At 41.5% G+C, this 23,947-nt stretch overlaps 1 protein-coding gene across 1 annotated transcript; it reads right to left on the reverse strand.

The window, feature by feature from the left end:
- Positions 1-6,133: 6,133 nt before the first annotated feature.
- LOC139410936 (arginine/serine-rich coiled-coil protein 2-like) lies at positions 6,134-23,698 on the reverse strand. The gene is made up of 10 exons (XM_071156618.1): positions 23,558-23,698; positions 21,695-21,851; positions 19,004-19,044; positions 13,137-13,306; positions 12,892-13,014; positions 11,607-11,729; positions 7,614-7,693; positions 7,235-7,503; positions 6,952-7,041; positions 6,134-6,858 (listed from the first exon to the last, which is right to left on the reverse strand). Exons 1-10 carry the CDS (start codon positions 23,561-23,563, stop codon positions 6,673-6,675), a joined length of 1,245 nt encoding a protein of 414 aa, XP_071012719.1. The 5' UTR covers positions 23,564-23,698; the 3' UTR covers positions 6,134-6,672.
- Positions 23,699-23,947: the final 249 nt, after the last annotated feature.

Here is a 23,947-nt window from a genome sequence, read left to right on the forward strand (position 1 = left end):
GGGTCTGTAGTGACACCTCTAGCACTGAGATGCAGTGCCTTAGACCACTGAACCACTCGGGAGCCCCATAAAAACAATGGCTTGACTTACTTTTGATATTACACTAATCAAGTTTAAAAACATTTGTTAAGGTTTGATATGGTGTGGCTATTATTAAGCTTTAGCTACCGCAGGCCTATGACATGAAGGCAGTTCACACTGGCGCTCCAACTGACTCCGACAGTTGAACTTATCTTTATACAAAATATTCTGATTAAAAAATCACCTTCTGTAAGTCTATATCTGTATAGCAGACACACTAGCCATCTCACATAGAGAGAGAGAGAGATAGCGATATGCTGGTGGCATGCTACGACACCGACATGCATTTCTTTATCTCTCTGGGGCTTGGCCTAAGCTTCTCTTCCTTTATATACAGTAGGCCATATATTTAGTTATTTGAATATCATACAGTGGACACAATGCCCTGATGCATTTAGTGATCAAATATCCGACAATGAAATATATATATATATATACAGTGCCTTGCGAAAGTATTCGGCCCCCTTGAACTTTGCGACCTTTTGCCACATTTCAGGCTTCAAACATAAAGATATAAAACTGCATTTTTTTGTGAAGAATCAACAACAAGTGGGACACAATCATGAAGTGGAACGACATTTATTGGATATTTCAAACTTTTTTAACAAATCAAAAACTGAAAAATTGGGCGTGCAAAATTATTCAGCCCCCTTAAGTTAATACTTTGTAGCGCCACCTTTTGCTGTAAGTCGCTTGGGGTATGTCTCTATCAGTTTTGCACATCGAGAGACTGACATTTTTTCCCATTCCTCCTTGCAAAACAGCTCGAGCTCAGTGAGGTTGGATGGAGAGCATTTGTGAACAGCAGTTTTCAGTTCTTTCCACAGATTCTCGATTGGATTCAGGTCTGGACTTTGACTTGGCCATTCTAACACCTGGATATGTTTATTTTTGAACCATTCCATTGTAGATTTTGCTTTATATTTTGGATCATTGTCTTGTTGGAAGACAAATCTCCGTCCCAGTCTCAGGTCTTTTGCAGACTCCATCAGGTTTTCTTCCAGAATGGTCCTGTATTTGGCTCCATCCATCTTCCCATCAATTTTAACCATTTTCCCTGTCCCTGCTGAAGAAAAGCAGGCACAAACCATGATGCTGCCACCACCATGTTTGACAGTGGGGATGGTGTGTTCAGCTGTGTTGCTTTTACGCCAAACATAACGTTTTGCATTGTTGCCAAAAAGTTCAATTTTGGTTTCATCTGACCAGAGCACCTTCTTCCACATGTTTGGTGTGTCTCCCAGGTGGCTTGTGGCAAACTTTAAACAACACTTTTTATGGATATCTTTAAGAAATGGCTTTCTTCTTGCCACTCTTCCATAAAGGCCAGATTTGTGCAATATACGACTGATTGTTGTCCTATGGACAGAGTCTCCCACCTCAGCTGTAGATCTCTGCAGTTCATCCAGAGTGATCATGGGCCTCTTGGCTGCATCTCTGATCAGTCTTCTCCTTGTATGAGCTGAAAGTTTAGAGGGACGGCCAGGTCTTGGTAGATTTGCAGTGGTCTGATACTCCTTCCATTTCAATATTATCGCTTGCACAGTGCTCTTTGGGATGTTTAAAGCTTGGGAAATATTTTTGTATCCAAATCCGGCTTTAAACTTCTTCACAACAGTATCTCGGACCTGCCTGGTGTGTTCCTTGTTCTTCATGATGCTCTCTGCGCTTTTAACGGACCTCTGAGACTATCACAGTGCAGGTGCATTTATACGGAGACTTGATTACACACAGGTGGATTGTATTTATCATCATTAGTCATTTAGGTCAACATTGGATCATTCAGAGATCCTCACTGAACTTCTGGAGAGAGTTTGCTGCACTGAAAGTAAAGGGGCTGAATAATTTTGCACGCCCAATTTTTCAGTTTTTGATTTGTTAAAAAAGTTTAAAATATCCAATAAATGTCGTTCCACTTCATGATTGTGTCCCACTTGTTGTTGATTCTTCACAAAAAAATACAGTTTTATATCTTTATGTTTGAATAGGGCCGAATACTTTCGCAAGGCACTGTATATAGCTATATAGTTTTCCATATGCTACACGTCTAAACCCAAGGAATAGTGTTTTTATAATTTGTTATAGGTTGATTATAAGGACACATAAATGTGGCTCCTTTGGCCAAAATCCCAAGTCTATTGATGGCGCATCTGAATGCATATGGATGTCTGGTAAATTTCTCAAATGTCCAGTAAATTTCAATCTTCACCATCATGTTGTCAGGAGCCAAATTTTCCTAAAGGAAACTCTGAAATACACATATTGTTTTTATGCAGATGAAAAAATATTTGCATGAAAATCTGTCTCCAATTGGATGGAAACCTAGCTATAGACACTCTAAAGACTATGACAAGTGCACTAGTACAGTGGCACTTTGATTATGCCTGCACATCATTGTTAACCAGCAGCCCCAAGCATCTAAAGAATAGTCTAAAACTACAGATCAGCTAAACAAGCTTGCAAGAATTGTACTTAAACTCCCCCTCATACTCATCTGGAGGTAGAGTATTTTTTTCTGTATCTCTGTAATTTGTCTGTGTCTATGTAATTGTACATATTTATGAATAGGGACCACAATGGAAATAAACCCTGACTTTATTGTGCAATCTCGGTCAGTTTTTAAAATCTTTGTGTATAGACACAGCTCATTCAGAGAGTATTCAGACGCCTTTACTTTTTTCAGATTGTGTTACGTTACAGCCTTATTCTAAAATTGATTCAATCGTTTTTTTTTCGCTCATCAATCTAGACACCCATAGTGACAAAGAAAAAACAGTATATTTTTTATTTTTTGCAAATGTATTAAGTGTTGCTGCACAGCTATTTCAGGTCTCTCCAGAGATGTTCGATCGATCGGGTTCAAGTCCGGGATCTGGCTGGGCCACTCAAGGACATTCAGAGACTCCTGCGGTGTCTTGTCCTGTTGGAAAGTGAACCTTAGCCCCAATCTGAGATCCTGAGAGCTCTGGAGCAGGTTTTCATCAAGGATCTCTCTGAACTTTGCTCCGTTCATCTTTCCCTCGATCCTGATAGTCTTCCAGTCCCTGCCACTGAAAACATCCTCACAGCATGATTCTGCCATCACCATGCTTCACCGTAAGGATGGTTTCCTCCAGACGTGCTGTTTGGCATTTAGGCCAAATAGTTCAATCTTGGTTTTATCAGACCAGAGAATCTTGTATCTCATGGTCGGATAGTCTTTAGGTGCCTTTTGGCAAACTCCAAGCGGGCTGTCATGAGCCTTTCACTGAGGAGTGGCTTCCGTCTGGCCACTTTACCATAAAGGTCTGATTGGTGGAATGCTACAGAGTTGGTTGTCCTTCTGGAAGGTTCTCCCATCTCCACAGAGGAACTGTCTGTAAAATTGTTCAAGGTTTATACATTTGCTAAAATTTCTAAAAACCTGTTTTTCCTTTGTAATTATGGGGTACTGTGTGTAGAATGCTGAGGATTTGTATTTATTTAATACATTTTATAATAAGGCTGTAACGTAACAAAATGTGGAAAAAGTCAAGGGTCTGAATACTTTCTGAAGGCACTGTATCTAGTGTTTTTGAGCCACGGATTTGCAGATTGACTGACAGGATAAATCGTTTTTGTTTTGGCTAGCTGACTAATGTTTTTGTTTGAAAAATGCATCTGGACACTTTTTTGTTTCACCTGGCTGCCAGTTCCTAATCTTTTGATAACATAATTTCAGGAGTGGCTTGAAGCATAGGGGGAATGGGAGATTGAGGAATACAGCAGTGCTGAGGCAGAGGGCTCGTAATGAGGACGACTGGCTACTGTTCTGAACTGTGTGGTGAGTTTTCTGGCACTCGAGCTGCTGGGGCATCACCCAGGTGGGTGCTACAGAGTGGAAGAGGAAAAGTCCAGTGGCTATAAGACTCAGTCTGGTCCCCAGACTTGCCCTCTGCTCATCTGCAGGCTCCATCACTATCATCTACCATCCTCTGACCAGCCCCCTCTGCTCAAGACATGAACGGACCCTCTCAATCTTCAGAGGAATTAGCATTCAAAGGCTTGGCCTCTATTGGTAGACCTGTCATGATACTATATATTGCTTGTTTGTTTTTTGCTCTTGAAGCGCTTCGAGAACTATTCAAATTTTAGAAAACAGGAAATGGCAGAGCGATTTCTGCATAGTGCAACTTTAATATAGTTGGTTCACAGTTGGTTTTGCTATTTTAAGCTGCGGGTAATGATCGTATCTGGTGTGGATGGACAAAGTCAACATGCGTGGCCGGTGTTGACAGCATGTTTCGGTACACAGTGAGAGGACAAAGGTTTGAAATCCCATCAGACTTTTCATACCAAATTCAAATTGGACAACTTTAAACACAGGATACAATGATCGAAATGAGCCTGTGCTGGTCTATGTTACACGGGCCTAGATTCCATCACTTCAGCGTTAACCCGTGATACCTGACAATTGCACTGCATATAATGTATTTTTTTAAATAAAAATGTAAAATACATTGTGTACAGATGTCTTTTTTGTTGTAACATACAAGCATAACACACTTCTTTAAGTGTCCCATACACCAATACAGAAACATTACCAAGCTGATATGTTTTATTTGATGTTATTACATTGTCACCATATTGTAACTATGTACATACAGAAGACTGTTTCATTCCAAACAACCAACACGTGCCCCGCATCACCCCTGGAAGTTTTGGCTGATGGCATCTCATTTAATAATTACCCTGCTAACATTAAACATTTAGATTTGTTTTGCATATTGGTGCTATAAAACATATTTTTTTAAGTTGACACTGGACAATTTCAAAGTAAAGATAATCTGCTCCATCAAATAACCAGTGCTCTACATTCTCTGTATAGCATAAAATCTTACCCTTCCTTGTTTCCCTGCCAGAGCTTCTTCCCTTTCTTCTCCTGCTCTTCAAACTTCATGGGTTGACAGTAGCAGGATTGTCATGTAGCCACAGTACAGTTGAAACCCAAGGACAATTTGACATAGCTTGAAATCCATTCTGTTTAGGCTGAAATCCAGTCTGTTTGTGCTAACATTCCACCCCTTGCCAGTTCTTGTCATGGCAAACAGGACTAGCAAGGAGTGTGATGTTAGCACAGACAGACTGGATTTCAGGCTACATTTGACATGGTCCATAATGACAATCTATCTTGAGCAGACTGCCTCCTCTAATCTCAAACTATATAGTTATATACAACAGTACAATACACTGAACTACATTTAAATTCACCAGCCGTGGCAATTTTTCAAAACCATGCATAACTGTACATGGTGACATACATTTAAACAATGAAAGCTGAGTCGGGTCTGACAGTTCTAAGTCATTCCAGATCCAATAATTCCACATTAACCTCAGTATACACAGATCATGTAGGTTATGAAAAGACCAGTTCATATTTAATCTGTTCCAATTCCATCTCAATAGTCTGTAGTGTTCCCTGTTGTTTCTGAATCACTAAAGCTGATTTGACTAGGCCCCCCTCACAGGAACCAAAAGGGTGATTTCACTGGATGTCACAAGTTGTCTTTTTATACAGTAGACAGGCAGTCGGAGTCATGCAGGGGTGGAAAGAGCACTGAAATATCCTACTCAAGTAGAAATATTGTTACCTTAATGACATTTTACTAATATGCAAGTAGAATTTAGCCTGGTACAAAAAGTGGGCTCCAGAGACATGAAGCCTAACTGCACCAGAAATTACATTAGAGAACATTTGGGACTGCTTGATGAATTTTACCACTGGGTTTGAGATCCCAAATTGTAATTTACAATCGATATTCCACCAGGCTACTGTGAAGGGGCACTTTATTAAATTATTTGGCAATAATTGAGCCTGATCCATGTCCTCAAGAGCAGTCATGTAATTTGTTGTTAATGGACTTCAATTTCCCGATTAAGCCTAAGTGTGCATTTTACCATTCATGTTCCAGTGTTAATTCATCAATGCTGTTTGCATCCTCTCTCAGCAAAGACCCTTGGAAATACAGTCAACAACATCATTTTTGTTGCTTTGTAAAAAGCATATATGGCCAAAACAAACACCTGGGACCACTTCAACACAAATTGACTTTTATTTCAAGAACATATGTAAGTTTATTGTTCATTCTTTCCATGAAACCATCAGATGCCTAGTAGACATCTTAGTAATATGATCCACTGTTTTACATTCCCATTCAGTAGAAAGGAAACAAAGATGACACTACATATTGAGATTAGGATTCAGATCAATTTGTAAAGAAACTTGGTAAATGAATGTTAACAGAATCATTTTACTTGATCTACATAATGTTCCATTTCAAACAATCCAAAATATATACATTTTTTTGTAAAAAACAGATATGCAATCACATTTCTCAAACAAATCTAAATCCAGCCAGCATGACTGTCATTAAACTATTGCATAATTCAGAAAAGATGTACACTGAGGAAAACTCAGCATCTATTTACATGAGAATGTTTAAAAGACGTGAGATTGTTTCTAAATAAAATGACAGATCCAATGCAACAACATCCATGCAAGCTTGAGTGCTAGCTGTGAGTGGAGAGACCAATGAGAAAGAAAGCAAGGGCAAGCCAGTGCATGGTTTGGCATTAGATGGTGTCCATGCCTCGTGAGAATGAAGAGCCGAAGCCTAGTCCCATGCCTCTTTGAGTGTGGGTCTGGGACCTGGCCATCTCATACTGAACGTCCAGGTTATGGAACATCTCCTCCTGCTGCTGCAGGGTCTTCAGGCCTTCGTTGTTGAGTGGCTTTGAGGTCTCACCTTCCTCTTCCCCCTGACAGGACAGAAACCACAGTGTTAGAAATGCAAGGCTCTGCAGCATGGTACACACTCAAATGAAAAAATAAAAGGACTCCGTTAAACATACTTTGATGCCCATCAGTTTACGAAATTTAACATTTTGGTCCTTATTTCCGAAGTTCAGCTTCTCCCACAACTCAGCTGTCTGTGACTTGTCCTTCAAAACAAACAATTTGCATGTATTAGTAACTTGCAACAATCATGCCACCATAAGCGAAGTTGCATGTTTTTCCTCAATATTTATTTTCATTAAGTCACTAGTTCTACATTCCGGATGTTACAAAGTAAAGAATCTGCTCCATCAAATAACCAGTGCTCTACGTATTGCACTACATAGCATAAAATCTTACCCCTTCCTTCTTTCCCTGCCAGAGCTTCTTCCTTTTCTTCTCCTGCTCTGCAAACTTCATGGGGTTGACAGCAGAGGGATTGTAATAACTGGGCACAGCAATGCCAGTCTCTGCTAAGGTTTTGGCTTGTAGGGCTGCCATCTGCGCTGCCATGGCGATCTGGGGCGTGACCTGGGTCCCTGAGGCCAGGAGAGCTGCCACATTGAGGACAGGGTTGGTAGCAACTGCAGCATCAACTACTACTGTGTCAGACAGCAGGGGAGCTGGAACTAGAAATGCAAAAAACAAAGTGGGTCTATGTTAGTAACCCGTTTCTATGGTTTTATTCACGGATTACATTTTTTGTAGGTGTAATTGATGGCCGAGGAGAGCGTCTCACCTGCAGGTACCTCCTGATGCTGCTGTTTCTCCAACATCTCCTTTTCTTTCTGCTCTTGCAGTTTCTTTGCCCTTTCCAACCTGGAGATAAAGGCAAGTAAAGAGTGTTCATATGTCAGCCAGGCTTTAGGAGCAGATTGTCTGCTACTTTAAGTACAAGAAGTCCCGATATGACCTCCAAGCAGCAATATAGGAATTAGGCGGAATCATACTACAAAGGTTCGAATGCATGAGGCAGGGGAAGACCCAACTGTGATCTGCCCAATGATGCCTCTCTTCCAGATGAACTCAATGCATTTTATGGATGCGTAGACAATAACCCCATACCATGCGTGAGCACCCTCATCGACCCAGAGGACTGGGAGAGCTCGCTCTGAGGCCGACATGCGTAAGGTCAATCAGGTCAACACTCAAGGCCGCAGGGCTGGAAGGCATTCCAAGGCGCGTTCTCGGAGTATGTGCAGATCAGCTGGCAGGCATATTCATGTTCAATTTTCAACCTCTCCTTGTCCCCTGTCTGAAATCCCACTACCATAATGTTTGTTCCCAAGAACTAAGGCTTCATGCCACAATGACTACCACCACCCTGTAGCACTCACATCTATAATCATGAAGGGCTTTGAGGCTGGTTATGCAAACAACTCCATCATCCTAGACCTGTGGTCACCAACCGGTCGATCGCAATCGACTGGTCGATCTCCAAAGCATTCCTGGTCGATCAAACATTTCTGTAGAAAACCCAACGATAAAGCCTTGAGGTCTTTATTTTTTAATTAAAATGCACCTATAGGCCTACAGCTGGCCATAGACTGTAAAAAGAACACTCGAACGCACACCAAAGTTAATACTGTGAAATGACGAGTCTCAACGAATAGAGCAATGAGCTGCTGTTTTATTGACTAAGTTGTTATTCAGCATTAAATACACTTTCATAAGCCATAAAAATGTGCATCTACCTTAAATCCAGTCAAGCTACAACCAGCACTGCAGCAGCAGTGAACGAGTATAGCAAAATGTTCTGATAAGTTTGCCCTGTTATTATTAGCGGGTTGTGTTTTTTTCCATTTGAAGGAATATTTCACTTTCTCTGGTCATAGGAGTGACATGAATTGCTGCACAAGGCAGAAATAATGTAGTGACTCTTAAGTCGCACCATCAGCTGGAAGTCTGTGTCCCCTTTTCTCAGTGGAGGGAGAGCGGAGGGACGGTGAGTCGGACGAGATGCAGCCGCAGCGCTGCTCCCTCACTCCCCTCAGTCTGAACAGATGCAGGCATTCAGTCAGGTACATTTTTTAAATAATATTAAGCTCACTCAGCTGTGCCTCACAAGTAATACAACAATACAACAAATTAGTCCTATGTACAGTGCATTCGGAAAGTATTCAGACCCCTGGACTTTTTCCTGGGAGTTTCTCCCAGTCTTCTCTGCAGATCCTTTCAAGCGGTTAGGTTGAATGGAGAGTGTCGCCACACAGCTATTTTCAGGTCTCTCCAGAGATGTTTGATCGGGTTCAAGTCCGGGCTCTGGCTGGGCCACTCAAAGACTTGTCTTGAAGCCACTCCTGCGTTGTCTTGGCTGCGTGTTTGGGTTGTTGTCCTGTTGGAAGGTGAACCTTTGCTCAGGACCTCAGTCTGGGGCAATCATGTTTTCCATCAAGGATCTCTGTACTTTGCTACGTTCAGGTTTCCCTCAATCCTGACTAGTCTCCCAGTCCCTATTGCTGAAAAACATACCCACAGCACCATGCTTCACCGTAGGGATGGTGCCAGGTTTCTTCCAGATGTGACACTTGAAATTCAGGCCAAACAGTTCAATCTTGTTTCTCATGGCCAGAGTCCTTTAGGTGCCTTTTGGCAAACTCCAAGTGGTCTGTCATGTGACTTATGAGGAGTGGCTTCCGTCTGGTCATTCTACCATAAAGGTATGATTGGTGGAGTGTTATAGACAGGTGTGCCTTTCCAAATCATGTCCAATTATTTGAATTTACCACAGGTGGACTCCAATCAAGTTGTAGAAACATCAAGGATGTTGAGAAGGTTGTCCTTCTGGAATGTTCTCCCATCTCCACAGAAGAACTCTGGAGCTCTGGCAGAGTGACCATCACATTCTTGGTCACCTTCCCGACCAAGGCACTCCTCCCCTGATTGCTCAGTTTGAACAGGCGACCAGCTCTAGGAAGAGTCTTGGTGGTTCCAACCTTCTTCCATTTAAGAATGGAGGCTACTGTGTTCTTGGGGACCTTCAATGCTGCAGAATGTTTTTGATACCCTTCCCCAGATCTGTGCCACAACACAATCCTGTCTAGGAGCTCTACAGAGAATTCCTTCGGCCTCATGGCTTGTTTTTTGCTCTGACATGCACCGTCAACTGTGGGACCTTATATAGACAGGTGTGTGCCTTTCTAAATTATGTCCAATCAATTGAATTTACCACAGGTGGACTCCAATCAAGTTGTAGAAACATCTCAAGGATGATCAATGGAAACAGGATGCACCTGAGCTCAATTCCGAGTTGCATAAAGGGTCGAAATACTTATGTAAATATGGTGTTTTTATTTTTTTAAATAAATTATCAAAAATGTCTAAACACCTGTTTTCACTGTCATTACGGGGCATTGTATGTAGATAGAGAATTTTTATTTAATACATTTTAGAATAAGGCTGTAACATAACAAAATATTGAAAAGAGGAAGGGGTCTGAATACTTTCCGAATGCACTGTACAATATCTACCTCGATCACTCCAGTATCCCTGCACATTTTAAATATGGTATTGGAACTGACCCTGTATATAGCTACTTACCTTCTTGTGTTCTTATTCATTTCCATTTCTGGTGTGTTTTTGTTCTGATGTTATTTTTGGTGCAACATTGATTTTGATTACTGCATTGTTGGGTTTGGAGTTAACTTCTTGGTGACAGGGGGCAGTATTTTCACATGCGGATGAAATGCATGCCCAAATTCAATTACCTGCTTCTCATCCCCAGAAAATAAGATATGCATATTATTAGTAGATTTTGATAGAAAAACTCTGAAGTTTCTAAAACTGTTTGAATCATGTCTGTGAGTATAACATAACTTATTTAGCAGGCGAAACCCCGAGGACAAACCATTCAGATTTTTTGTTTGTTTTTGAGGTCACTCTTTTCAATTGGTTTTCATTGGGAATCCAGATTTCTAAGGGACCTTCTTGCAGTTCCTATCGCTTCCACTGAATGTCAACAAGCTTTAGAAATTGGTTGAGGTTATTCCTTTGTGTAATGAAGTACGGCCATCCTGAACGAGTTTCACTTGAAGTGTACTGTTAGAGGCGCGTGACCAGAAAGCATGCTTCAGTTTGTTTTCTTCCTGTATTGAACACAGATCATCCAGTCTTCAATTTTATCGATTATTTACATTTAAAAAATGCCTAAAGTTGTATTACAAAAGGAGTTTGAAATGTTTTAGCAAAGTTTACAGGTAACTTTTGAGATATTTTGTAGTCACGTTGCTCAAGTTGGAACCAGTGTTTTTCTGGATCAAATGCACCAAATAAATGGACATTTTGGATATATATCGACGGAATTAATCGAACAAAAGGACCATTTGTGATGTTTATGGGACATATTGGAGTGCCGACAAAAGAAGCTCGTCAATGGTAAGGCATGAATTATATTTTTTATTTCTGCGTTTTGTGTCGCAGGTGCTATCCTCAGATAATAGCATCATTTGCTTTCGCCGAAAAGGCTTTTTGAAATCTGACATGTTGGCTGGATTCACAACACGTGTAGCTTTAATTTGGTATCTTACATGTGTGCTTTAATGAAAATTTGATTTTATAGTATTTTAATTTGGCACTCTGCATTTTCCCTGGCTTTGGCCAGGTTGGGACACTAGCATCCCACATATCCCAGAGAGGTTATGAAAGGAATTTCACTGTACTGGTGCACGTGACATTAAACAGACACTCAACAAACAAATCTTCAAGTCACAGTTCCTCTAAACCACTGCAGTACCTTCTGGCCAGCGCCTCCTGAGCGTCCATGGCAGTGTTTCTGCCCCGGAAAGCCGGGGGGCTCACAGACCTGCTACGACTCTTCTCTTTTCTGCGCACCTTATCAGTCTTCTTTTTCCGCTCCCTAAAGAGACATCATAGCATTTCAAGATCCACAGAAAGATATGAATTCTCACACACACGGTTACAAACAGAGGGGCAAACATTAGGCACACAGGAGTGGTTACCAATAGGGGTGTGAACGTGTAAACATATAGAAAAATACATCCCTACCCAAAATGTTTTAATTTACATTTTTTTAAACAAAATGACAACCACAGTAAAGTCATCACAAAACTACCACTAACAGGTCCTGACCATCATTGGAAAAAGTAACAATTACCTAATGCAACAATGATGTAACATTAGTAGGAGATATTAAGCTTTTAAATTATTTGCCATGGATATAAAGTGCTCTGCAAGTCCTCGTCGTTAACATTTTGAAAATGGCAGAGTGAGACAGGGAAGTGACAGCAGCAAAGTCCTGTATGGCAATATTTTGAGAAGTTAAATGAGAAGGTGATGAAATGCAAACTTTGTGGTGGAGCTACAGTGGCAGAATAGGTGCAATGTTGAAAGGGAGTCAGCATGAGACCCAACCCGTTGCTGGTAGCAGTGTGATTAGGGAATGAGAAAGAAAATAACAGCGCTGATGACAGAAATGATTACTGTTGATATGCAGCCATCGTCAATGGTAGAGGATGTCAGCTTCAAAACCCCCTAATGACATATCTAGAACCAGACTACAAGATGCCATGTCGAAAAACCGTGACAGCCCTGAGAGAGAAATTGTATGGTGATTGCTATGCAAGTACAAAGCGCGAGCTCTCAACCGCAATACGTGACATTAACAGATTGTTGGATGTCTAAGAGCATGCAGTCATACATCACTGCAACGAGCCATCAAACTGATGAGAAGTGGAACATGAGGTACGTACTGACAACATAGAGGCATGGCACACAACAGAGAACCTAAAACAGCATTAATACCATCATGGTACAGACAAAGTCAAAATGGGCTATATTGTAAAAATGTATAAAACCAAAAATTATAGTTAGTGTTAGGCATAAGGTCAGCAGTGTGGTTAGATTTAAAATTACAGAAGAGAAAGTGTAGAAATGGGCAGGGTTTATGACTTTGTGGCTGTGGTAACTAGTAACGACCGACCGGTAGGTAGTCAGGACTGCGGTAGATAGTTATCAACGACAAACAAATAATAGTAGGGAGAGTAGCAAGAGAAACCTACCTGCTTTTGCTCCTGCTCCTGTGGCGGTGTTTGGTCTTTGAACCCGACCGGGAGCTGGCCCTCTTCTTCTTCTCCCGCGGGGACCGCGATCTCCGTTTGTCCCGACTTCTGCTGCGATGACGTCTAAAACAGTGTGAATAAAATAAAAATGCATTTCTAGCATAAAAATGCTCCCCAGTTTACAGTTACTAGTCTCAATACATATCAAGACAGCATGTACAATATCTCCATTAACCTAGACCCACCTGTCCCGTGAGAGTGACCTGGAGTGGCTCCGCCCCTTCTTGTCTTTGCGCCGGTGTCGCTCCTCCCCATTCTCTGCAGAAAGTCTCTCCCTGCCCCTCTCAGTCTGCTCCGGCTGCTCATCTGACTTGCTGTGAGATTTTGATGGCTTCTCAGAGTCCCTCCTTCGTGCCTGTTTTAAGAAGAAGTTGTCTCTTTCAGGAAAATAGTGCAACAAAGAGCGTTAGTACAACGGTTTGATACAGAAAATACCAAAGCATGTTGAGAACTCTTGCTCATTTCAGACAGATTTAGACTGATCACCAGAAACCGACCGAACATACAGTGCCTTTCAGAAAGTATTCCCGACCCCTTGACTTTTTCCATATTTTGTTATGTTACATCCTTATTCTAAAATTGATTGAATAATTTGTTTTATCATCAATCTACACACAACACCCTATAATGACAAAGCAAAAACAGGCTTGAACATTTTAGCAAATTTAAAACTGAAATACCTCATTTACATAAGTATTCAGACCATTTGCTATGAGTCGAAATTGAGCTCCAGTGCATCCTGTTTCCATTGATCATTCTTTAGATGTTTCTTCAACTTGGAGTCCACCTGTGGTGAATTCAATTGATTGGACATGATTTAGAAAAAGGCACACACCTGTCTATATAAAAGGTCCCGTAGTCGACAGTGCATGTCAGAGCAAAAACCAAGCCATGTGTTCGTAGGAATTGTCCGTAGAGCTCAGAGACACGATTGTGTCAAGGCACAGATCTGGGAAAGGGTACCACATTGTTTTTTGCGGCATTGAAGGTCCCCAAGGTGACCTCCATCATTCTCAAATGGAGGAAGTTTGGAACCACCAAGACTCTTCCTAGAGCTGGTCCACCCGGTCAAACAGAGCAATCGGGGGAGAAGGGCCATGGTCAGAGAGGTGACCAAGAACCCAATGGTCACTCTGACTGTGCTCTAGTTCCTCTGTGGAGATGGTGTAGGAGATTTTCCAGTCATCTGATGATTCTCAGTACCGATACTGTTCTCTTTGAAATAGAAAGAATAAAGCAATATAAGTTTAAATATTAGACATGTGTAAGCAGAATGAAGGCTGAAGCCCATGTGAGTGTACAATGCTGGATCAACATCGAATTGACCATTGGACACGTAAAAAACAGAACGTAAGCAGAATCTGTGTAGATGAGGCAAGGTAGACTAATGTGCCTGGTCTGTGCTATGTCTGATCTTGTGAAGGCTACTGGACACGCACATGGGTTATCATACATAGTTAATGTTCTTGTCCTATATTGTCTAAGGGATGTCACGCCACTAATAGAATCTATGCCCCAATATCTGAGCCAATAAGAGAACGGAAACTAAGTAAGATAACATGATTCGTAAAGTGGAGTGACAATGTTATGCAAGGGTAAAACTGTATAAAAGCCAAGCACAAAGAATGAGGCAGTTTTTCCATGGAACTGCTAGGCTTCTGTTACTTTTGTAATAAAGTCTAATTGAATTTACAAGCTCCTGTATCTGAGAAGTATTTGGTTTAATATTTTCTACAACAATGGATGTCCTTCTGGAAGGTTCTCCCATCGCTGCAGCACTCAGGCCTTAACAATAGAGTGGCCAGATGAAAGCCACTCCACAGTAAAAAAGGCACATGACAGCCCGCTTGGAGTTTGCCTAAAAGGCACCTAAAGACTCTCAGACCATGAGAAACCAAGATTCTCTGGCATGAATGCCAAGCGTCACATCTGGAAGAAACCTGGCACCATACCTACGGTGAAGAATGGTGGTGGCAGCATCATGCTATGAGGATGTTTTTCAAAGGCAGGGAAAGGGAGACTAGTCAAAATCGAGGGAAAGATGAACGTAGCAAAGTACAGAGATCCTTGATGAAAATCTGCTCCAGAGCACTCAGGACCTCAAATTGGGGCAAATGATCACCTTCCAACAGGACAACAACCCTAAGCACACAGCCAAGACAATGCAGGAGTAGATTCGGGAAAAGTCTCAATGTCCATGAGTGGCCCAGCCAGAGCCCGGATTTGAACCCAATCAAACATCTCTGGAGAGACCTGAAAATAGCTGTTCAGCAACGCTCCCCATCCAACCTGACAGCACTTGAGAGGATCTGCAGAGAATGGGAGAAACTCCCCAAATACAGTTGTGCCAAGATTGTAGAGTCATACCAAAGTAGACTCGAGTCTGTAATCGCTGCCAAAACGTGATTCAACAAAGTAGAGTAAAGGGTCTGAATACTTACGTAAAATGTAATTTCAAAAATCTTAATACATTTAAAAATGTCTAAAACCTGGTTTTGCTTTATTGTGTGTAGATTGATGATATTTATATATAAACTCAGCAAAAACAGAAATGTCCTCAATGTCAACTGCATTTATTTTCAGCAAACGTAACATGTTTTTTTTCATGTGTTAAGACATAAACAGACAAACTGAAGAAGTTCCACATACATTTGACTAACAGAAATGGAATAATGTGTCCCTGAACAAAGGGGGGGTCAAAATCAAAAGTAACAGTCAATGCAGCTGGTGGCCACACCAGATACTAAGTACTGCAGTGCATCTCCTCCTCATGGACTGCGTCAGATTTGCCAGTTCTTGCTGCGAGAGGTTACCCCACTCTTCCACCAAGGCACCTGCAGGTCCCAGTTGTGCTGAATGGGATTGAGATCTGGGCTCTTCGTTGGCCATGGCAGAACACTGACATTCCTGTCTTGCAGAAAATCACACACAGAATGAGCAGTATGGCTGGTGGAATTGTCATGCTGGAGGGTCATGTCAGGATGAGCCTGCAGGAAGGGTACCACATGAGGGAGGAGGATGTCTTCCCTGTAACGCACAGAGATTGAGATTGCCTGCAATGACAACAAGCTCAGTCCGATGATGCTGTGACACACCGCCCCAGACCATGACGGACCCTCCACCTCGATCCCGCTCCAGAGTACAGGCCTGGGTGTGACGCTCATTCCTTTGACGATAAACACGAATCCGACCATCACCCCTGGTGTGACAAAACCGCGTCTCGTCAGTGAAGAGACTTTTTGCCAGTCCTGTCTGGTCCAGAGACAGTGGGTTTGTGCCCATAGGCGACGTTGTTGCGGGTGATGTCTGGTGAGGACCTGCCTTACAACAGGAATACAAGCCCTCAGTCCAGCCCCTCTCAGCCTATTTCGGACAGTCTGAGCACTGAGGAGGGATTGTGCGTTCCTGGTGTAACTCGGGCAGTTGCTATTGCCATCCTGTACCTGTCCCGCAGGTGTGATGTTCGGATGTACCGATCCTGTGCAGGTTGTTACACGTGGTCTGCCAATGTGAGGACGATCAGATGTCTGTCCTGTAGCGCCGTCTTAGGTGTCTCACAGTACAGACATTGCAATTTATTGTCCTTGCCACATCTGCAGTCTTCATGCCTCCTTGCAGCATGCCTAAGGCACATTCACGCATACATACACGCAGATGAGCAGGGACCCTGGGCATTTTTCTTTTGGTGTTTAGAAAGGCCTCTTTAGTGTCCTATGAATTCATAACTGTGACCTTGATTACCTACCGTCTGTAAGCTGTTAGTATCTTAACGACCGTTCCACAGGTGCATGTTCATTAATTGTTTATGGTTCATTGAACAAGCATGGGAAACCATGTTAAAACCATTTACAATGAAGATCTGAAGTTATTAGGATTTTCACGACTTATCTTTGAAAGACAGGGTCCTGAAAAAGGGACGTTTCTTTTTTTGCTGAGTATATATACACATAAATACCACACACACTTTAGAATAAGGCTCTTACATTGAAAAATGTGAAGAAGTCAAGGGGTCTGATACACTTCTGAATGCACTGTATGTCAGAAGTATAAACGGCTCAAAGGAGCTTGATAGTCTATCAAGCTGTGAAGACTAACTGGAGAGAAATGTTTCAATGAATTGCCCTCCAACTCCAATGTATACTGAACAAAAATATAAAACGCAGTCATTTAAATTAAGAGTTACAGTTCATAACGAAATCAATTAATTTAAATACATTCATTAGGCCCTAATCTATGGATTTTACATGACTGGGAATACAGATAGGGCATCTGTTGGTCACAGAGACCTTAAAAAATGTAGGGGCGTGAATAAGAAAAGCAGTCAGTATCTGGTGTGACCACCATTTGTCTCATGCAGCACGACACATCTCTGCAAAGAGTTGATCGGACTGTTGATTGTGGCCTGTGTAATGTTGTCCCACTCCTCTTCAATGGTTGTGCATAGTTGCTGGATATTGACAGGAACTGTAATACTTGTTGATCCAGAGCATCCCAAATGTGCTCAATGGGTGATGTCTGGTCAGTATGCAGGCCATGGAAGAACTGGGACAGATCCTTGCGACATGAGGCCGTGCATTGTCATGCTGAAACATGAGGAGATGGCGGAGGATGAATGACACGAAATAGGGCCTCAGGGTCTCACCAGTACCTGTGCATTCAAATTGCCATCGATAAAATGCAAGTGTGTTCATTGTCCGTAGCTTATGCCTTCCCATACCATAACCCCACCGCCCCCATGGGGCACGCTGTTCAGTGTTGACATCAGCAAACCGCTCGCCCACACACGTGGTCTGCGGTTGCGAGGCTGGTTGGATGTACTGCCAAGTTCTCTGGGATGAAGCTGGAGGCGGCTTATTGTAGAGAAATTAACATTCAATTCTCTGGCAACAGCACTGGTGGACATTCCTGCAGTCAGCATGACAATTGTACGCTTCCTCAAAACTTGAGACATCTGTGGCATTGTGTTGTGTGACAAAACCGCATATTTTAGAGCGGCCTTTAACTGTCCCTAGCAGAAGATATACCTGTGTAATGATCTTGACATGCCACACCTGTCAGGTGAATGGATTATCTTGGCAAAGGAGAAATCCTCATTAACAGGGAAGCAAACAAATTTGTACACAAAATTTGAGAGAAATAAACTTTTCGCACACATTGAACATTTCTGGGATCTTTTATTTCAGCTCATGGAACCAACACTTTACATGTTGCATTTATATTTTTGTTCAGTGTATGTAGACTAGTAGATCCAACTTATAGTGCATATGTTTTGTCATGTCCACCACCTACTCAAGTGCACCAAGTAAGTACAGCCACTTCTACTTAGTTTTGTTTCAAATATATCATGGTAGGTACATGTATTATAAGCCTTAAACACAATGTAGGTTACCGTAGATCATCTCAGAGACAGTTTTAATACCTTTGTTTTGGTTCATGTAACACTACATTCCCTTCCCCATCTACAAGTGCAGCTTTCAAAAGGCAGGCTAAGAATGAATTGGATTAATAAGGTTACTGCCAGCAGACTGTTTGTCTTTTGAGTAATTGTAATAACAATGCAGCTAGAATTGAACCCAGTAAAAGGCTGTAATTTCCTTTATTTTCTTAATTCTAGGAGGCAAGTATGAATTTGAATGGCTGATAGTTACCTGTCCGAGTAGTAGACATATAATTTTGCTATGTCAGCAGCGTCTTCAGTTCAGTGTCTCTTCGTGCTTTAGCACGCTGAGTATGATTTATTGTAGAAATGTTATCATGTGATCTACACACAGGATTTATTCAAAAGAAAAATATCCCACATATTAAATCTTCACCATCTAGTATGGACAGCTACACTTAGTGACAGATGTCCAAGAAGAATAAGTTAGTGTAAATTTTAAAAATTATCTTCTTCAATTGAATTAATTCCATGCCCATCTTAATCTTTGATTCAGGTGAAATAGCCTACACTGTTGTTTGGTACTTACCATGATCTAAGACAAAAAAACTAACGACATTCAAGATGGTGACAATGCTGTACTTTAGTTCACTAAAATGAACTAATATTAGTTACCTCTTTGCTCCTGCTCCGACTTCGTCTGTGCTTTTTGTCACCTGTAAAAGTAACAAAACGGATTGGTGAGAACAGTGACCAATTCTATTGCACCTTCAAATTAGGGTTGCTTTAGCCCTGGAGCGCACGCCGTCATATACACAGTTAAAGCTGCAATGTCACTTTTTGGGGTGACCCGACCAAATTCACATAGAATTGCGAGTTCGAGACTCATCACTCATTGAAAGCAAGTCCAAGAAGCATGAGGTCTGTTCTATCTGCGCTATTTCTATGCATCCAGTTCTTAAGTTTTTGCGCCATTTACATTCAGTTTTGTACACCAGCTTCAAACTGCTGAAAATACAATATTTGGGGTTATTGAAAGGATATTTCACAGCGGTTTAGACGGTATAATTATTCTTTACACTATTCAGTTTGTCACAAACTGAAATTAGACCAACTATATACATTTTTGCAACCAGGAAATGGTGGTGCGATTTTTGCATACTGCATCTCCACAATCACCCAACCTCAACTGAATTGATATGGTTTGGGATGAGTTGGACTGCAGAGTGAAAAAAAAAGCAGCCAACAAGTGCTCAGCATGTGGGAACTCCTTCAAGACTGTTGGAAAAGCATTCCAGGTGAAGCTGGTTGAGAGAATGCCAAGAGTGTGCAAAGCTGTCATCAAGGCAAAATGTGGCTACTTTGAGGAATCTCAAATATATATTTAGATTTGTTTTACACTTTTTTGGTTACTACATAATTCCATGTGTTATTTCATAGTTTTGATGTCTTCACTATTCTACAATGTAGAAAATAGTACAAATAAAGAAAAACCCTTGAATGAGTAGGTGTCCCCAATCTTTTGACTGGTACTGTAGTCGTGGCCAAAAGTTGAGAATGAGTCAAATATGAATTTCCAAAGTTTGCTGCTTCAGTGTCTTTAGATATTTTTGTCAGTCAATATTTGCAGTGTTGACCATTCTTTTTCAAGACCTCTGCAATCCGTCCTGGCATGCTGTCAATGAACTTCCGGGCCTGATGGCAGACCATTCTTGCATAATCAATGCTTGGGGTTTGTCAGAATTTGTGGGTTTTTGTTTGTCTACCTGCCTCTTGAGGATTGACCACAATTTCTCAATGGGATTAAGGTCTGAGGAGTTTCCTGGCCATGTACCCAAAATATCGAGCCACTTAGTTATCACTTTTGCCCTATGGCAAGGTGCTCCATAATGCTGGAAAAGGCATTGTTCGTCACCAAACTGCAAACTTGTGAGTGAGCCCACACCCTTGGCTGAGAAGCAACCCCACACATGAATGGTCTCAGGATGCTTTACTGTTGGCATGACACAGGACTGATGGTAGCGCTCACCTGGTCTTCTCCGGACAAGTTTTTTCCAATCAATCAGAAAGGGGATTCATCAGAGAAAATGACTTTTCCCCAGTCTTCAGCAGTCCAATCCCTGTACCTTTTGCAGAATATCAGTCTGTCCCTGATGTTTTTCCTGGAGAAAAGTGGCTTCTTTGCTGCCCTTCTTGACACCAGGCCATCCTCCAAGTCTTCGCCTCACTCTGCGTGCAGATGCACTCACACCTGCCTGCTGCCATTCCTGAGCAAGCTCTGTACTGGTGCTGCCCTGATCCCGCAGCTGAATCACCTTTAGGAGACGGTCCTGGCACTTGCTGGACTTTCTTTGGCTCCCTGAAGCCTTCTTCACAACAATTGAACCGCTCTCCTTGAAGTTCTTGATGATCCGATATATGGTTGATTTAGGTGCAATCTTACTGTCAGCAATATCCTTTCCTGTGAAGCCCTTTTTGTGCAAAGCAATGATGATGGCACGTGTTTCCTTGCAGGTAACCATGGTTGACAGAGGAAGAACAATGATTCCAAGCACCAACCTCCTTTTGAAGCTTCCAGTCTGTTAATCGAACTCAATTAGCATGACAGAGTGATCTCTAGCCATGTCCTCGTCAACACTTACACCTGTATTAATGAGAGAATCACTGACAAGATGCCAGCTCGTCCTTTTGTGGCAGGGCTGAAATGCAGTGGAAATGTTTTTTGGGGGATTTAGTTCATTTGCATGGCAAAGAGGGACTTTGCAATTAATTGCAATTCATCTTATCACTCTTCATAACATTCTGGAGTATATGCAAATTGCCATCATACAAACTGTGGCAGCAGACTTTGTGAGAATTAATATGTGTCATTCTCAAAACTTTTGGCCATGACTGTATATCATAGTCAGAAGACAGTTTTATTAAACTGGCATCCCTTACATTACCTATCAGTGCACAAGAAATTATGAAATCCAGTTACTAGATTCTATTCCCCCCTCCCCAAATCAAATATGGATGTCAATCAAACAACGGGATTTAATTATTTATTGGGCACTGTTCGGTGATGCAAACGCCGCATTGCCAATCCGAACACAGTCACAGGTCGGGAAATAACACGCAAGCTGGGTATATGTTATACAACTAGACCCGAGTTCCACTCAGTCTAGAACCTGATGAATCACCTTTTGCACTTGACTATTTCTGACAACAAGGTACAGCTCTGTCCCTAAACTTATGTCAAAAGACAAATGCCATGACCAGTTGGCCTGGGATCTGAAGATGGATGTGTGACCTACCAAGTGACCTGAATGTGTTAATGCATAATGTTTGTAGCTTGAGTTATCAAATTCAGTGCATTTAACTTACTTGATTTGCGCTTTCGGTCCCTGGAGCGTGACCTCGATTGTGAATGGTGGTGTTTGGAGCTTCTGGGCGATTTGGATGATTCCATAATGTGTTTCCTTTTATCCGTGTAAAGAGAGCCCATCAAGGGTAGTAAATCAGTCGAATCGGCGCCACGTGCCTAAATCGAAGAAAACACACACTATTCAACCTTATAGTTATTGGTGTCCCCTCCACTAGGTTTGAGGGGAAATGAATGACGACTCAAGCCTGTGTTAACACATTGAGCAAGGCCTAGACATTAGCCTCTATAATTCCGAGAGTGGAAAACTCTCCACTCTCACCTCTAACACGTAGGCTCACTTTTTGTGAACAATCCCATCCACAAGTCAGACTGTTGAATAAACTTATTTTGAACGTACTTTGTTGTCCGCTGATATAGTCCTCAAGTAGGAGGTAATTTAGGACAAAATATCAAGTGTGTTATTAATCCAACTTTCAGTATGCTGGTCTGAAAATCGGTTTGTATTTTCAACAATTCACACAATATTGCAGCGTTTAAGTGCTAGTCGGAACTAGGAAACTAATTTCCTATTTTCTAACTGGTTCTTGTTATACAGGTGCTGTGTTCAACGAATGAGCAAGTCACAAGCACTTCCACTGACTGCGAGGGAATACGCTTAGGTTAATAACATTTTAAATTTTGTCTCAGATTACCTCCTACATAAGGACAACGTTGTTACATTGGGCTGCTGTTTACATATTGTGTTTCAAGTGATGGCAAATACAAACAGAACCTAACGGCACCGCCAAAAGTCAGGTAAACAACACTTTCCTGTCGTTATCCCATCTACACTTCCTACCACCAAAAGGACCAACAACACAGACAACCGGTAAAGTGCATTTAAAATGTCATCATTGTATTCAATATTCTGGCTTGTAGAGACTGACTTTTTTTTTTTTTTTTACAGCGACTTACAGACTGATATCCATAGAGTAACGATGGTAACAGGGATGTTTAGGCAATCTAGACATTAGTTCTGAGGTCCAACAAGTTTCTTTGGCAAGGTTACTCTCAGTCACACCGACGCAACTGGACACACTGTACCTCCCTTACACTAACATGGATTCACTAAATATATTTTTTTTGTTTCCCTAAAAGCAATTTCAGAAGTGAAAAGCCCTCCTCTTGGACAGGTAATGGCAATGCAGGTATTTGCTCCAACCCTACCAATACACCCAATGAAGATCCTGATGGCCATGGCCAGCTGGTTTGTTAAAGTTGCACACCTATAAAAGGGGAGGACGTAGCCCTGCCTCTTCCATTAATCCAATTGTTTCTTATGGACAGAAAATAGCAGAGGCTCTGAGCTGTCCGATCAGGTCCATTGTCTACTACTACAAAATACCGGAGCTACAAAACCAGTTAATGAATGAAGGGGGTCGTTCTAAACAGAGATTAATTAGCTAGATTGCAAGTGGCAAAACAACATCACTCATTCATGCATTGCTAAATTACATAGATAGCTGTGTAGCTTACGTTAGCTAGCTAGGTTTAAGTAACGGCTGTGCAAGCAAACTTTGATCAATAACTATATGAAGGAGAATTTCCATTTATTTACAAAATTAACACGACATGCCAACCTGGTAAAAGCAACCTAACTAGCTAATGACGGTTATCAGGCCAAAGTATCTGTAGATGGCTAGCTAATGTATCTAACTAACCTAAACTCGCTGGCTTAGCGACATGGCTGCCACTACAGTATTGTAATTCACGGGCAGAGAGACGCCATCTTGATGAAACAACATCTTAAAAATAGCAGTAGTTAACAAATTATTATATGAAGTCGATGGTAATGTATTTTGTGTTATTTTGTAAGCACTTACCGTCATGGTACACGTGAGGAACTCCCTAAAATTAGATTGGAGTTCTCCTTTACGTGCTATTCCGGTTCTTCCAGTCTCTTCTACTCGCTAGCTATAACCTGGATGACTATCATTATTTGCGCGTGCGCATACATAACAAATATTGGGGAAATGGCTATTTGAATTACCTTCCTCTTGTTCTGATAGCGACTTCCGTAAATCTATAGAGCGCAAATAAATAAACAAACACCCTTATATTAGTTCATCAATGTCAAAGTCACCAAAAATGAGTAAAACTAATTAGAGTATTATCAGAGAGATTTTAAATAATCGTATCTCTTTTTGGTCCCGCTACACAGCTTCCGGAAGTAAGTAGAGTTTTGCATCTTTTATTATTTTAATTTTTTTCAC

Source organism: Oncorhynchus clarkii, chromosome 6 (assembly GCF_045791955.1).
Source record: "Oncorhynchus clarkii lewisi isolate Uvic-CL-2024 chromosome 6, UVic_Ocla_1.0, whole genome shotgun sequence".
Lineage (NCBI taxonomy): Eukaryota > Metazoa > Chordata > Actinopteri > Salmoniformes > Salmonidae > Oncorhynchus > Oncorhynchus clarkii.

What these genes read in the sequence shown, in the direction of transcription:
- LOC139410936 (XM_071156618.1), bottom strand. An exon ending in GTCGGAGCAGGAGCAAAGAG is followed by an intron (nt 13,307 to 19,003) that starts GTAACTAATATT and finishes TTCTTAAAACAG; the next exon opens with GCACGAAGGAGGGACTCTGA. An exon ending in AGGTCACTCTCACGGGACAG is followed by an intron (nt 13,015 to 13,136) that starts GTGGGTCTAGGT and finishes ACACTGTTTTAG; the next exon opens with ACGTCATCGCAGCAGAAGTC.